The 12,114-nt window shown below is 48.4% G+C and overlaps 1 protein-coding gene across 1 annotated transcript; it reads right to left on the bottom strand.

Annotated features, from left to right (window-relative positions):
- Positions 1-3,137: 3,137 nt before the first annotated feature.
- On the bottom strand, positions 3,138-6,278 carry LOC112898131 (PE-PGRS family protein PE_PGRS16-like). Its single transcript, XM_025966520.1, has 4 exons — positions 6,274-6,278; positions 5,480-6,241; positions 4,035-4,152; positions 3,138-3,281 (listed from the first exon to the last, which is right to left on the bottom strand). The coding sequence occupies exons 1-4, from the start codon at positions 6,276-6,278 to the stop codon at positions 3,138-3,140; spliced, it is 1,029 nt and encodes a 342-aa protein (XP_025822305.1).
- Between the last annotated feature and the right edge of the window lie 5,836 nt (positions 6,279-12,114).

Here is a 12,114-nt window from a genome sequence, read left to right as displayed (position 1 = left end):
GAGAAGACCAATGCCTTACAGGATGAGTCACATATGAAGCCAGAATAACCTTTACAAGATTCATCCATTGGAGAGAAATTAAAAGCTGCCTGGATTGTGAGGGGGAGTTTTCTCATTGAACCCAACCCAAATTCGGATCGCAAAAGGTCACCCTTAATCATTCGTACAAAATTTTAAGCAGAGGACAAGGTTGATATTTTGGACATAAATAAAAGATTCAACAAAAACAAAGTTCATGGTTAACTGGATGCACCACTAGTTAGCAGTACCATAATAGATTCTTTTTTTTTCGAAAACGCAGGAAAGCTGCGCTTCATTGCATTAGAGAGAGAATAGTAGTCCTCATACAACTCCCATCTCACATACGGGGACCAAATATGAGAGATAGGTTCAACAGATCAATAGCTAGCCTATGAATCAAATAAGAGCATGACCAAAACTTGACCTAGCTGACTAGATTACATCAATAATGCCCAGGCCTTGCAGCTTTTTAGCGCCTTCATCCTTGAGATCCCTCACGATGGAGTTGACCGAGGGAGCCACCCCCTCAAACACACAGGCATTCTTGTGCTTCCATATCATCCAAGCACCCAAAATTATTAGGGAGTTTACTCCTTTCTTATACTCTTTTTTCACCTTCTTCATCACCTTGTGCCACCAATCTGCGAAGCTACTCTCCCGCTGCCTTGGAATGCAATTACCAAGGTTCAGTGGTGACAAAAGATTGAACCAAACCTGTCTTGTCACCACACAAGATACTAACAAATGTTGAACAGTTTCATCCTCCTCATCACATAAGGGGCACTGATCTGGATGAGGCAGCCCTCTCCTTTCTAGTCTGTCTGCCGTCCAGCACCTATTGTGAATTGCCAGCCAAAGAAAAACCTTGCACTCGTTTGGGGCCCAAGATTTCCAGAGTCTTCTCCAAGGTTCAAAGGTTACTGATCCTTGGAAATAAGCCCGATAAGCAGATTTAGAGGAGTAGCAGCCCCCAGGTTCCAAGTTCCAAATTCCAAATGTGTCGATCTTCTAGCTCATTTAACTCAAAGCCCTGGACACAATCCCAAAGCTGCAGAAACTCCCTTATTCCAATCCAAGACAGGCCCCCACGTATTACAGAGACCCATTTGTTATTGTCCAGAGCCTCAGCCATAGTTTGTCTTTTACGGATTCTAGGAGGCACACTTGCAAAGACCGCAGGTGCAAGATTCTCCACTGAACATCCATGCAGCCACTTATCTGTCCAAAAGAGCATATTGTTTCCATTTCCTAACTCTGTGCTGACTGCAATAGCAAATAAAGCAAGTGAATTAGGATGCAAGGGGAGTTCTAGATCAGTCCATGGTCTATCAACTCTGGTTTTCTTGTGCCACTGCCATCTTGCTTGCAGCGCCCATGCCATGACCTCTAGGTTAGTAATTCCTAAACCACCAAGATCCAGGGGTCTCATGACTTTCTCCCATGCCACTAAACAACAACCTCCATTAGCTTGTTCCTTCCCCTTCCAAAGGAAACCTTTTCGGATTTTATCAATTGCTTTAATGAACCATTTTGGAACATTGATGGCGATCAGTAAATAAATAGGTATAGCTGAGAGAACAAACTGGAACATAGTGACACACCCTGCCCTATTCATCAAACCAGCTTTCCATCCCGGCAACTTGTCAGCTATCTTCTCAATCCATGGCATAAGATCGGTTTTTCTCAGTTTCTGGTTGGAAAGAGGCAGCCCCAAATAAGTGCAAGGAAATTCAGCTACAGTGCATGACAGGGTATCTCTAACTGGCAGCAGGGAGGCATCTTCACAACAGATGGGGATAATGCTACTCTTGTGGAGGTTTGTCTGCAGCCCAGATGCCATACCAAAGGCATTAAGAATTTCCTTTGTGACCTGTAGCTCATCTTCAGCCGGCCTTATAAAGAGAGCAACATCATCGGCACACAGAGAGAGTCGCTGTCCAGAAATCCTTTGGGAGAGGGGTTGCAGAAGCCCTTCCTCCCCAGCTTTGACAAAGAGACTATTGAGCACATCCATGACGAGAATGAATAGCAAGGGGGATAAAGGATCTTGAAACCAACTAAATCTACAGGAACTCATTTTGTAGTGCCAAAATATCTACAAGGCACCATGGAGAAACTGAGCTTAAAATAACATTTCATTTTCGCACAATCAATTCATGGTAAATCAATTCCCAAAGCTCTGAAACATACACCAAGTCAACTCATCAACAATCAAAGTAGTAACAAATAGCCTACACATATACCAGTCCAGACAATGATGTCAGGTCAGAATGAACTTGCTTGGCATGGTAACAAAAGCAAGAAATCCAGTAAGGAACAGGTTGGTTGGACCCGACATCTCTCATCGGCTAACAAGCACAAATGGAAGCAAGACTTGAACCCAAACATATGTAAATAGCATTCAAACATTTGACGTAATAAAATCACATTCTTAAGTAGCAGAAGCAGTACCTGAAAGATGTCAGAAAAGCTGTGGTGGTGACCAGCCATCCCAATAGGTGAGCTCTATTATTTGACTACCTGTCTACATCTTTCCTCTGACTCCCAAGGAAGAACTCCCATCAGGCTACCCGTCTATACCTTTCCTCTATATTCCTAAAAAAACTCCCAGCAAGAAGCTTGACCAATCAATCGAGTGGAATCAATATCAATTTGGGCACTTAAAAAGAAGCCAATTGAAATAGGTTCCATTCCATAATCCATACAGCAACAAAAGGTCAAAAACAAGGAATGCTCAAATTCAGCACATATTATGTCATGACATTGACATCCTATTACTGCAAAACATGAGTAGGATCTTTTTTTCACTTGTAAGCTAAGCCACTAGCTTTATTCATATATCATCTTAACGTCTAAATACTACGACATGGCACAAGAGTGTCATACTTCGCTGCTAAAAACTATCTTAATAAGAGGCAACTGCAGCACATAATCAAGAATTCCGTGGAATTAGACTACTGCAAGCTTTTACCAAACTATATTACGGCAACCAGCCAAATCCAAACAAGAGGAGAAACGGTAGGATCTGGCATCACCTTCTTATTATGCGTGGAACGGTATAGGAAGATGAACTGGATCGGAAAAGGCAACACGAGGCCGTGGCCGCTACCCAGGGGTCAATCACCAGAGACGCGAGCACCATGGCAGCCTAGTCCTGCGCCACATGAGCTGTCAAGAAGCCAGTCGACGACGGCGCCGCTCCCGACGGAGGCAATGGCGCCGCACCGAGACACGATGACGATAATGGGCAGCACATGTAACTTACCACAATTTGGAGAAAGAAGAAAAGAGGAACAGGATGAGGAACAGGATGCTCACACTTCGAAATCTGCTCAGAAGGATCCCCAAATGCATATAAAATGCGGCAATCAGCACAGACGAAAAACCCCTAGGCAAATCGCCCCGCGCCGCCACCACAATCCGCTCAACATGTAACCCCTGCTACCCTCGCCCTCCCTCGTCTCCATCTCATCGCCTCCTATTCGGTCATCGGTGATTCGTTCGTCGATCCCCTCGACAGCAGCCTGCCCCAGCCTCGCTGCTAGCGGCGCCGCTCCTTCAGCTTTCTGCTGGTGCGCATCCGACGAAGGTGCAGGCGACCAAAGGACGGAGGTAGAAGCAGCGAAGGAGAAGCAAAGGCGACCCGCCGGAATGGGCTGGGCAACAATGGCCACGGCGAGCAGGGAAAAAAATAAAAATCAGAACCGGATCGGGATTCGAACCGCGGCGCGATCGGGTGCGAGAATGGCATTTCCACAAAAGCGGCGGGCGGGTGGTTTTCTGCAAAATCAACGTGATTTCTGAATTTTCTCTTCTTCACGTTGAAATATTATCTACCACATGGGCCTGTACGTAAAAAATACGAGCGCGTTTACTGTACGCGGAGGGCTTCCCTGGATCGCGGGTTGGTTTCAATAAACAAGGAGATTCTTTTTGTAAATCAGACGGAGCGCTCCCGGGACGCCACTTCGCGCAGCAATAGATAGAACTAATGTGAACGGGTACTGCATTACCCCCGTTGCTGACCTTCGATTCAGGTGAGCTGCATTGCCCCCATCCTGCCTGCCGCCTGAAACCATGGCATCTTCCTCCTGCACACCCCCCACGGCAGCAATCCTGCTAGGGAAGCACCTGCACACATGGAACCATAGGATTGGTAGTTTTATCCGCCACAAACTTGCAAGTAGACATTCTGTAAATCCCGTTGAGATTTATGTTTGTTAGAGCACATGCTATCACACAATTGTTTGAGCTATTTTTCTTACCATCTCACACCTAATGAGTTTTGATTTGATAAGACATGGATGGATACTATCATATACACTGTGTTTTGATCAGCTCGTCAGAATTTAGTTCAGAAGATGACCATCCTCTCTGAATTGACCATACTCAACAACCAACTCTGATTGAAGATGGGGCTCTCTCTCAACTAGCTAATTCTTGCAATGCAGTAGTACTAGCCTCCTAGAACAACTTTTTTTTTTCTACCTCATCATCAGCGTGCATAACCGTCGACCTCATTTTTATTGCGCTAGTTAATTCTTGAGGGTTGCAAGGAGGCAGATTGAGGTGCGGATGAATGTATGGAGAAGTTTGGTAAGTTTTGCACGCCTTGAAATTAATTGCCATTATTTTGAAATTTTAAGTCAGATTCTGATCCACTTTAAAATTTCTGTGTGCGGTTTTGTTCTACATGTTACTTCCACTTATCTGACCGTGAAAGCATCTTTTTATGCAATATATTTTTCTTTGAACTGGTTATAATAACAGATTGCCCGTGTGCCTGTGCAGATTGTAGTTTCTTTAGGATGTGATAATCCAGTAACATGATTGTTCTAAATTGATGTCTTCCTTCATGGCATTCTCAAGTATCTGCCATCACTAACTTAGAAAAAATACTGCATTTTACAAATGCACTACAGCCACTTTCTATCAACATTAATGAGTAGGCGAATGTTCATAAAGGCAAATGCATATATGTCGTCAGGATCTTCAAGCGCCATAAATTTAGGATAACAGATTGCCCTTTTTTTTTGCAATACAAGATCTTCTTGCTACTGCTTGAGCTACCTGATGGTCATCAACTAGGGGATTTGGTTGTGCTGTCCCAAATAATAAATTGGTTATGGAACTGAACATTTGTTTTTACAAGGATCAGATTATCTTTGTTGCAAACTAATAATGATTTCAAAGTTTATATTCATTATATATTGTTGGAGTATTGTGGCCCATGGAGGCCCATGTACATTACCTATATACCCAATTAGGGTTTTGGAATGAATTAGACACTCTTTCATGGTATAGAGCTAGGTCTGCTCCTCCTCCTCCCCTCTAGCCCGCCGCCGGCGGCCACCATGGCCGGTCGCCAGCCGCCGGCCCCTCCTCCTCCTCCCCTCTCCTCCTTCCCTCCCCTCTCCTCTTCCTCCCCCTCCTCTTCCTCCCCCTCCTCTGCTCCCACTCGCGCCGCTGCGGGCGCCTGGGCCGCCGCCGCCCGGTTTTCCCGCCGCCGGGCTGATCCTCGAGGGGGGAGCGGGTGCTGGGCCGGCCGCGGGCGCTGCTGCGGGAGCCGCCGCGGGCGCCGTGGCTCCTCTGCTCCAGGAGCCGCCGGCCGCCGCCGCGGGGGCCGCCGTGGGCGCCGCGTTCCCTCTGCTGCGGGCTCCTACCGCCCTGGGCCCCCTGCTGCCCGACGCCGCCCCTGCCGCAGCTGCTGCTGGCGCAGGCGCCGGGGCTGCGGGACCCCAGCCGCACGCCGCCGTCGATCCGGCCGCCCTGCGGGCCGCTGCGCAGCTGCTGCAGGCCGCGGGTGCCGATCCGGCCGCCCTGCGGGCCGCTGCGCAGCTGCTGCAGGCCGCGGGTGCCGATCCGACCGCCCTGCGGGCCGCTGCGCAGCTGCTGCAGGCCGCGGGTGCCGATCCCGCCACCGCTGCTGTCGCACGTTCTGGCCCTGGGATGGCGCCCGAGGATGGGCCGCTCTCCGCCGCCGCCTTCCGTGGACAGTAGGCCGATGCCGCTCTCGCCGCGGCCCTCCTCGCTGCCAAGTCGGAGGCTTCGGCGGCCCAGGAGCGGGTCCGTGCAGCAGCCCTCGCCTGGGAACACGAGCGCGCCACGGCCGACGCCCTCGCTCTCCGGGTCGCCGAGGCGGAGCGCTACCTCCGCATCTCCTCCGGCCAGCCCGTCGACCCTGAGCCCGGCACCTCCTCCTCCTTCCAGGCCCCGCCCGCTGGATCTGGAGCCCGGTACAACTTGACCGACCCCATGGTCGCCCAGCTCCACCTCCAGGTTGCCGGCGTCCAGAACATCAGGGCCCTGGTCTCCGTCCTCCTCGACCCCGCGTCCTCCTCCTACGGCCGCTGGCGGGACCAGGTCCTCCTCACCCTCCGCCGCTACGCCCTCGATGACCACGTCCTCGTCGACTCGCCGATCGAGGCACGGGACGTGGCGTGGCTGCGTCTCAACAGCATCGCCTTGTCCTGGATCTTCGGGACTATTTCCCTAGATCTTCACGACCTCGTCAGGACCCACGGCGGCACTGCGCGGCAGGCTTGGGTGGCGCTCGAGGGGCAGTTCCTCGGCAACGCCGAGTACTGCGCCCTCCAGCTTGACGCCACTTTCCGCACCTTCGTCCAGGGGGACCTCTCTGTCGGTGAGTACTGCCGGCGGATGAAGAGCATGGCTGATGCTCTTCACGACCTCGGGGATCCGGTGTCCAATCGGGTCTTGGTGCTCAATGTCCTACGGGGCCTGAGCAGCACCTACGACCACCTGAAGTGCTGGATCACCTGCTAGAGGCCCTTTCCCACCTTCCTATAGGTCCGGGATGACCTCGCCCTTGAGGAGATCACCAGGGGCCTCGCGCCCGGATCCTCCTCACCCAGCCCCGCCGTGCTCATTGCTGCTCCACCGGCCTCCTCCGCTGCTCCTGCCACCTCCCTCCTTGGGGCTGCTCCCGCCGGGCAGACCGGAGGAGGGGGGCCGTGGACGTCGCCGGCGACGGGGTGGTGGTGGTGGCACTGGTGGCCCTGCTCCTTGTGGCAGAACCAACCTGAATTATACCGGCTCAAGTACGCGAGTCCACTCCCGAGGGCTCCAACATGCTTCAAACGGTATAATCCCTTGGCCTGTCGGGTAACGTCCCGATAAACCACCGATACACAGGATCAAATAAGGTTACCTCACACGAAGGTGAGTCCAGAGATACAATCACCATCACATTTTACATCATAGAGAATTACATTACAAGAGTTTCCAAAAGAAATACGAAGTTTCAAACTTAGAGAGATTATTACAAACCGATAAAGTTATGGTTTTTAGCAGCGGAAACCATACGCGATGATCTACAGCACGTCGTCAAGATGGATGTCATGCTAAGCCCGAGCACGACATCACTCGGTATCATCAGTGTTGGCCGGGAACGGATCCCATTCCACGGACCAACCTTCTGGAAGAGCACAGGGCCAAGACAGGGGAAGAGTAGAGTCTTCAAAGGCATTACCTGAAAAACATATAACTAGCAAGGCTGAGTATACTAATACTCAGCAAGGCTTACCCGTCTCATGGTATACTTAGCCATGTAACTAGACTTATGAAGGCTTATGATGGTTCTGGGTTCAATTTTAGCTGAAAAGCAACAAAGAGTAGATCCTTATTTCAACTTTTAGCTTTCAGATTCTAGTTGATTATCCATTCTAGGTAAGCACCTATAACTAATCAAGCATGGTAAAATCTTTAATCAAGCATCATCTTTGATAATCACAAAGTTGCTCTTGTTACTCTATGTGGTAAAGGGATCAAGCAGTCTCAACCATCGTGAGAAGCGGACGATTCCTGAATCGAATTCAACCTTGCAAGGGTAAACCTAACACACACGCTTGGAACACCACAGGGTCGTTCCGAAGCAACTGTTTGCCTTTCATTCCGACTCGTGGATCAGGGCCACCACAAGCGACTGCAGGACTATACGCACTTCCAAAGTGCAGGACGTACGTCTGTAGCGCGACTACAAAACCCGTACTCCTGGTTGCCGAGCAACACGTATTCCTACACGTCGAACCAAGTAACCAAAAGAAGCAAATACATGTGGTGGGGGGTATGTCCACTCCTCGGGCCGATTGGCTACTAGGCTTACCGCTTACCATATTTCACGGCATGTGGCTAGTACTTTCAAACGCTTAACCACCGCTACCACACACTGCGACCTTATCCAGTTCAACAACACAGACGGGGTATCATCTCAAACATGATACTCCATAAAATTCCCGTCCGTCATCCTTATAGTGAATAACATGAACGTAAACATTACAATTCCTATATCGCGCGAGTGACAGGAAATCACCCGACTTCTACCGGTCCTATAAGCATAGCAGCTAGTCGGACTCAAGTTCTAGTGTTCAATACATTGGTTCCTGGAATTATGCAACTAGGGTTCCAGATAATTCCTAAGAACTTAATGCATAAGGATATATATAAATAATATAGTTTGCAGTATAAATAAAGTAAGGGTTATGTCCGGGGCTTGCCTTTACTGGTGTGCCTGAAGTCAGTAAAGTTAAGATCTTCTGAACTTTGGTTCAGGGCTTCTGATAATTCCGTGACGAAGTTTCTGGGGTCTTCAGAATAACCTCCTTCTGGTTCCGGGATTAGCTGGTAATCTCCGTCGGCGGGAGTGGTCGAATCTATATGATATGCAAGATGGAGTTTAATGAATGCATACACTTTCATTTCAATTCACGATAAAGTTGCAATCCAAATAAAGGAACATTACATTTCAACAAACAACCTAACTACCCTGTACTGGGCAGTCATTTATCGGGTATCAACCAAATTGACTAGTTACGTTAAGCAACAGGGTGGGTTACCCTAAATATCTATACTAACTTCATTAGGTAGCATGTTTGGTTATCTAATTGGTTGGTGTATAGGTCTTGGCCTTAACCGATGAGGATGCATCAGGTTTAGCTGACTGATGTGCTTTGGTCGTGCCTAACAGAGGCGTGTCTACTGTGCGATCTTACTGATCCAAGGTTGTGTACTTTGGTCTGGATAGTCGATTGACAGGTGCACTGGTTTTCTAATTGATCGATGAAAACATCGATCACTTTAGCAGAGGTATGTTTCCTAAAACGGCTGTGTCCTAACTAATCTGTGTGAGCATCTGCGTACTTAACTGATCGCGTGCGAATCAGCATAGCGGATCCATGCTTTAGCAAAACTAGTCGATCGGTGATTTGATCTTCTAGCCGATTTAGTGTATCGGCACATTCGCCGATTTATACATCGGGTAGAATTAGTCGAGTGATGTATCGGCATAGCTAGTTGACTAATGCGAGTAACTAGCCAATGGTGTATTGACAGACTAGTCGAACTATGTATCCGTACGGTCTGTGTCTCAGCGTATTCAGCCGATTGGTGGATCAGCTGTGTAGCCTGTTTTCATCCTTAATGTTCTCCTATATCTACTGGGGCATATCAGCTGTGTAGCTGATTGTCCTACTCTGCACTGGCTGTGCCTAACTAAGATGTGCTTAAGTGTTATCTTAGATAACTAGATGTGGTTGCATCGGCTAGATTACGTCAACACAACAATTGAGTGTCGTACAGCCGATGGGGTTGTCCAAGTTAGACCTATTTCAAGAATTAGATGTAACAGAACACTAATATTAAACTAGGTTGGTGAGACCATAAGTGCGGAATTAGACTAAAGAGGATGTGGTTGAGGGTATGTAACTGGTAAGCATATAGCCGATCCCTCAGCCGATAAATCGGCTGATAACAGTGTGTGGATAAGGATGGGAAAACTAAGGATTGACCGACCATATTTGACCGCTATGGAAAACAACTGGAATCGGCTTAGATCAGTGGATAACAGAATTCTAAGATCGTGTGTGCATCTCCGATACATCAACTATGTGCAGCCGATACGTTATCTAAATCGGATGGCTAGTTGATCACTGTGCGCATCGGTATAGCCGATTTGTGTTTTTAGCAAACTAGTCGATCTGTGAACATCAGCATGCTAGCCGATCAGGGTATGTAACTATTTGATTGTGTATTGGTAAACTAGTCGAGAGTGTGAACATTGGCCGAGCTAAAATGTGCGCATGCGCTACATTTGTGAGTCGGCATAAGTAGCCGATTACCTATGCTGTACTGGCTGTGCTTCGCCAATAGATATGTTCCCTATTAGATGTGCCTATCCGATTCTTGACTGGAGTGTTAACCGAAGTAATTAGTGTTTGATTGGTTCGATTATATCAGCAAAACAACCGATTGACGCATAGCCGACACGGTTGTCTAGATCGGACCAGGTCGGTCAGGGTACTAACATCGGATCGGACCGATAGGGTGGTTTACATCGGGCCGATGGGCTTTTGCCGGTAGGGAAGAAGTCAAAAAGCCTCATGGCCGATGGGGTCACGCCTATCGAAAATCGGCTGAACTAGTAGCCGATTGCTAAGCATAGTTACAAAGGTGTATCAACTAAGTAGTCGATACACAAGGTACACTAGAATCTTTACATAGGAAGGGATTCTAACAAGATTGTAATCAAGACCAGAGCAAAGGTATGAGCATCCATATGAATAAAGGTTAACCAAACATCACACATCTCTATTATAAAAATATGAGCTAACACTACCAAACTTATCAACAATGCAACACATGATACACTACACTAGCACAATAGACAAGCGAATTTGTACAAACATGGACCGAAAACTGATATTAATTCAACAAACATGGTTTTTAACTTTCTAGAAAGCTTAGTAATTGATCTATAACTTTTTTATATAATTTTATTATCATTTTAGGTGATTCAAAAGTTAACCAGAGTGAACAACGTAAAGAAATATTTTTCTCCAGAATTGGACAGATTCTGACCTACACTTTAAACAGCTATATCTAGAGCTACAAATCATTAAAAGAGGTGTTCTCTTACATTTTAGAAAGCTTAAGAAACGTAATACAACTCAGCAGTTGTTACTAAGCAATGATTCAAAGTTTAATTGAGCCAAACGACACAAACATTAAGGACTACACAGCACATAGCAAAACCTAACGGGGAACTTTAGAAATTCATATCTAGATGTCTAACCTACCAAGGATGTTGTTCTTTAACAACTTGGAAAGATTATATAAATGAATTGTAATTCATTGCAATTGGAGCAGTACAACTACAGATATGAATTTAACCCTAACAAGTATAGGCAAAAATCTAAAGCAAGATTTTTCTACTAACACATACAAAATTATACACATACTGCATAGACCTACTCACAAGGATTCCAAAACATTTTCATTCAATAATTTAGGATTTATATACCATTTTCTATGAATTTGTAAAGCTTTAAACGATTAGGTCCACAAAAGACTATACCTATGAGTCTATGACAGTGCATAAAACCCCCTGGAGTTGTTCCAATTGTTGCACGAGGTCCTTCCTGTGAGCTTGAAGCAGAGGAGGTGCTCGGGGGCTCGGTTCTGGTGGAAGCAAGCCATGCCGGCGGCCGGGGAAGCGCCCAGCGTCATTCCCTGCCGCGCGCCTCCACGCCTCCCGCGCGCGCCACCCGAGCCGCTCACGCCGCCAGCTCCACGCCCGTCTGCGCCTCCTGCGCCGCGCCGCCCGGAGCCGCCCGCCGCGCCTGCTCGCGCGCTGCCCCAGCGCCACCCACCGCTCGGGCCGAGCCGCTCCCGCACCTGCCGTCGCCCTGTCCAGCTCCTGCGCTTGCCCGGCGCCTGCGCTCGCGCCGCCACCAGCCGCTCGGGTTGCTCGCTCCAGCGCGCCGTAGCCGCACGTCACCCGTGCCGCGTGAAGAAAGGAGAGAGGGGGAGGGGATAAGGATGGGACTGTGCTGCCGGTGGAGAAGAGGAAGGGAGGCAGGGGAAGTACACAGCGCGGGGAGAGGATAAGGCCACGGTGGAGGAGGTGGAGAGGATGGAGGAGCAGCACAGCTAGACGCGTGATTTTTGCAGCAGGAGGTGGCGAGGACGATCGGCACAGCGGCGGGCTGCAGAGCAGAAACAGAGCAGCGCCAGAGGAGGAAGAGAAAGGGAGTTTCTCAAGGACTTGTTTGTAATTTTAGAGAATTGCAGGGACCT

This window comes from Panicum hallii, chromosome 6 (genome assembly GCF_002211085.1).
Source record: "Panicum hallii strain FIL2 chromosome 6, PHallii_v3.1, whole genome shotgun sequence".
Classification (NCBI taxonomy): Eukaryota; Viridiplantae; Streptophyta; class Magnoliopsida; order Poales; family Poaceae; genus Panicum; species Panicum hallii.
The sequence above is the reverse complement of the archived record's forward strand: the minus strand, read 5'-3'. Positions and strand labels throughout refer to the sequence as shown.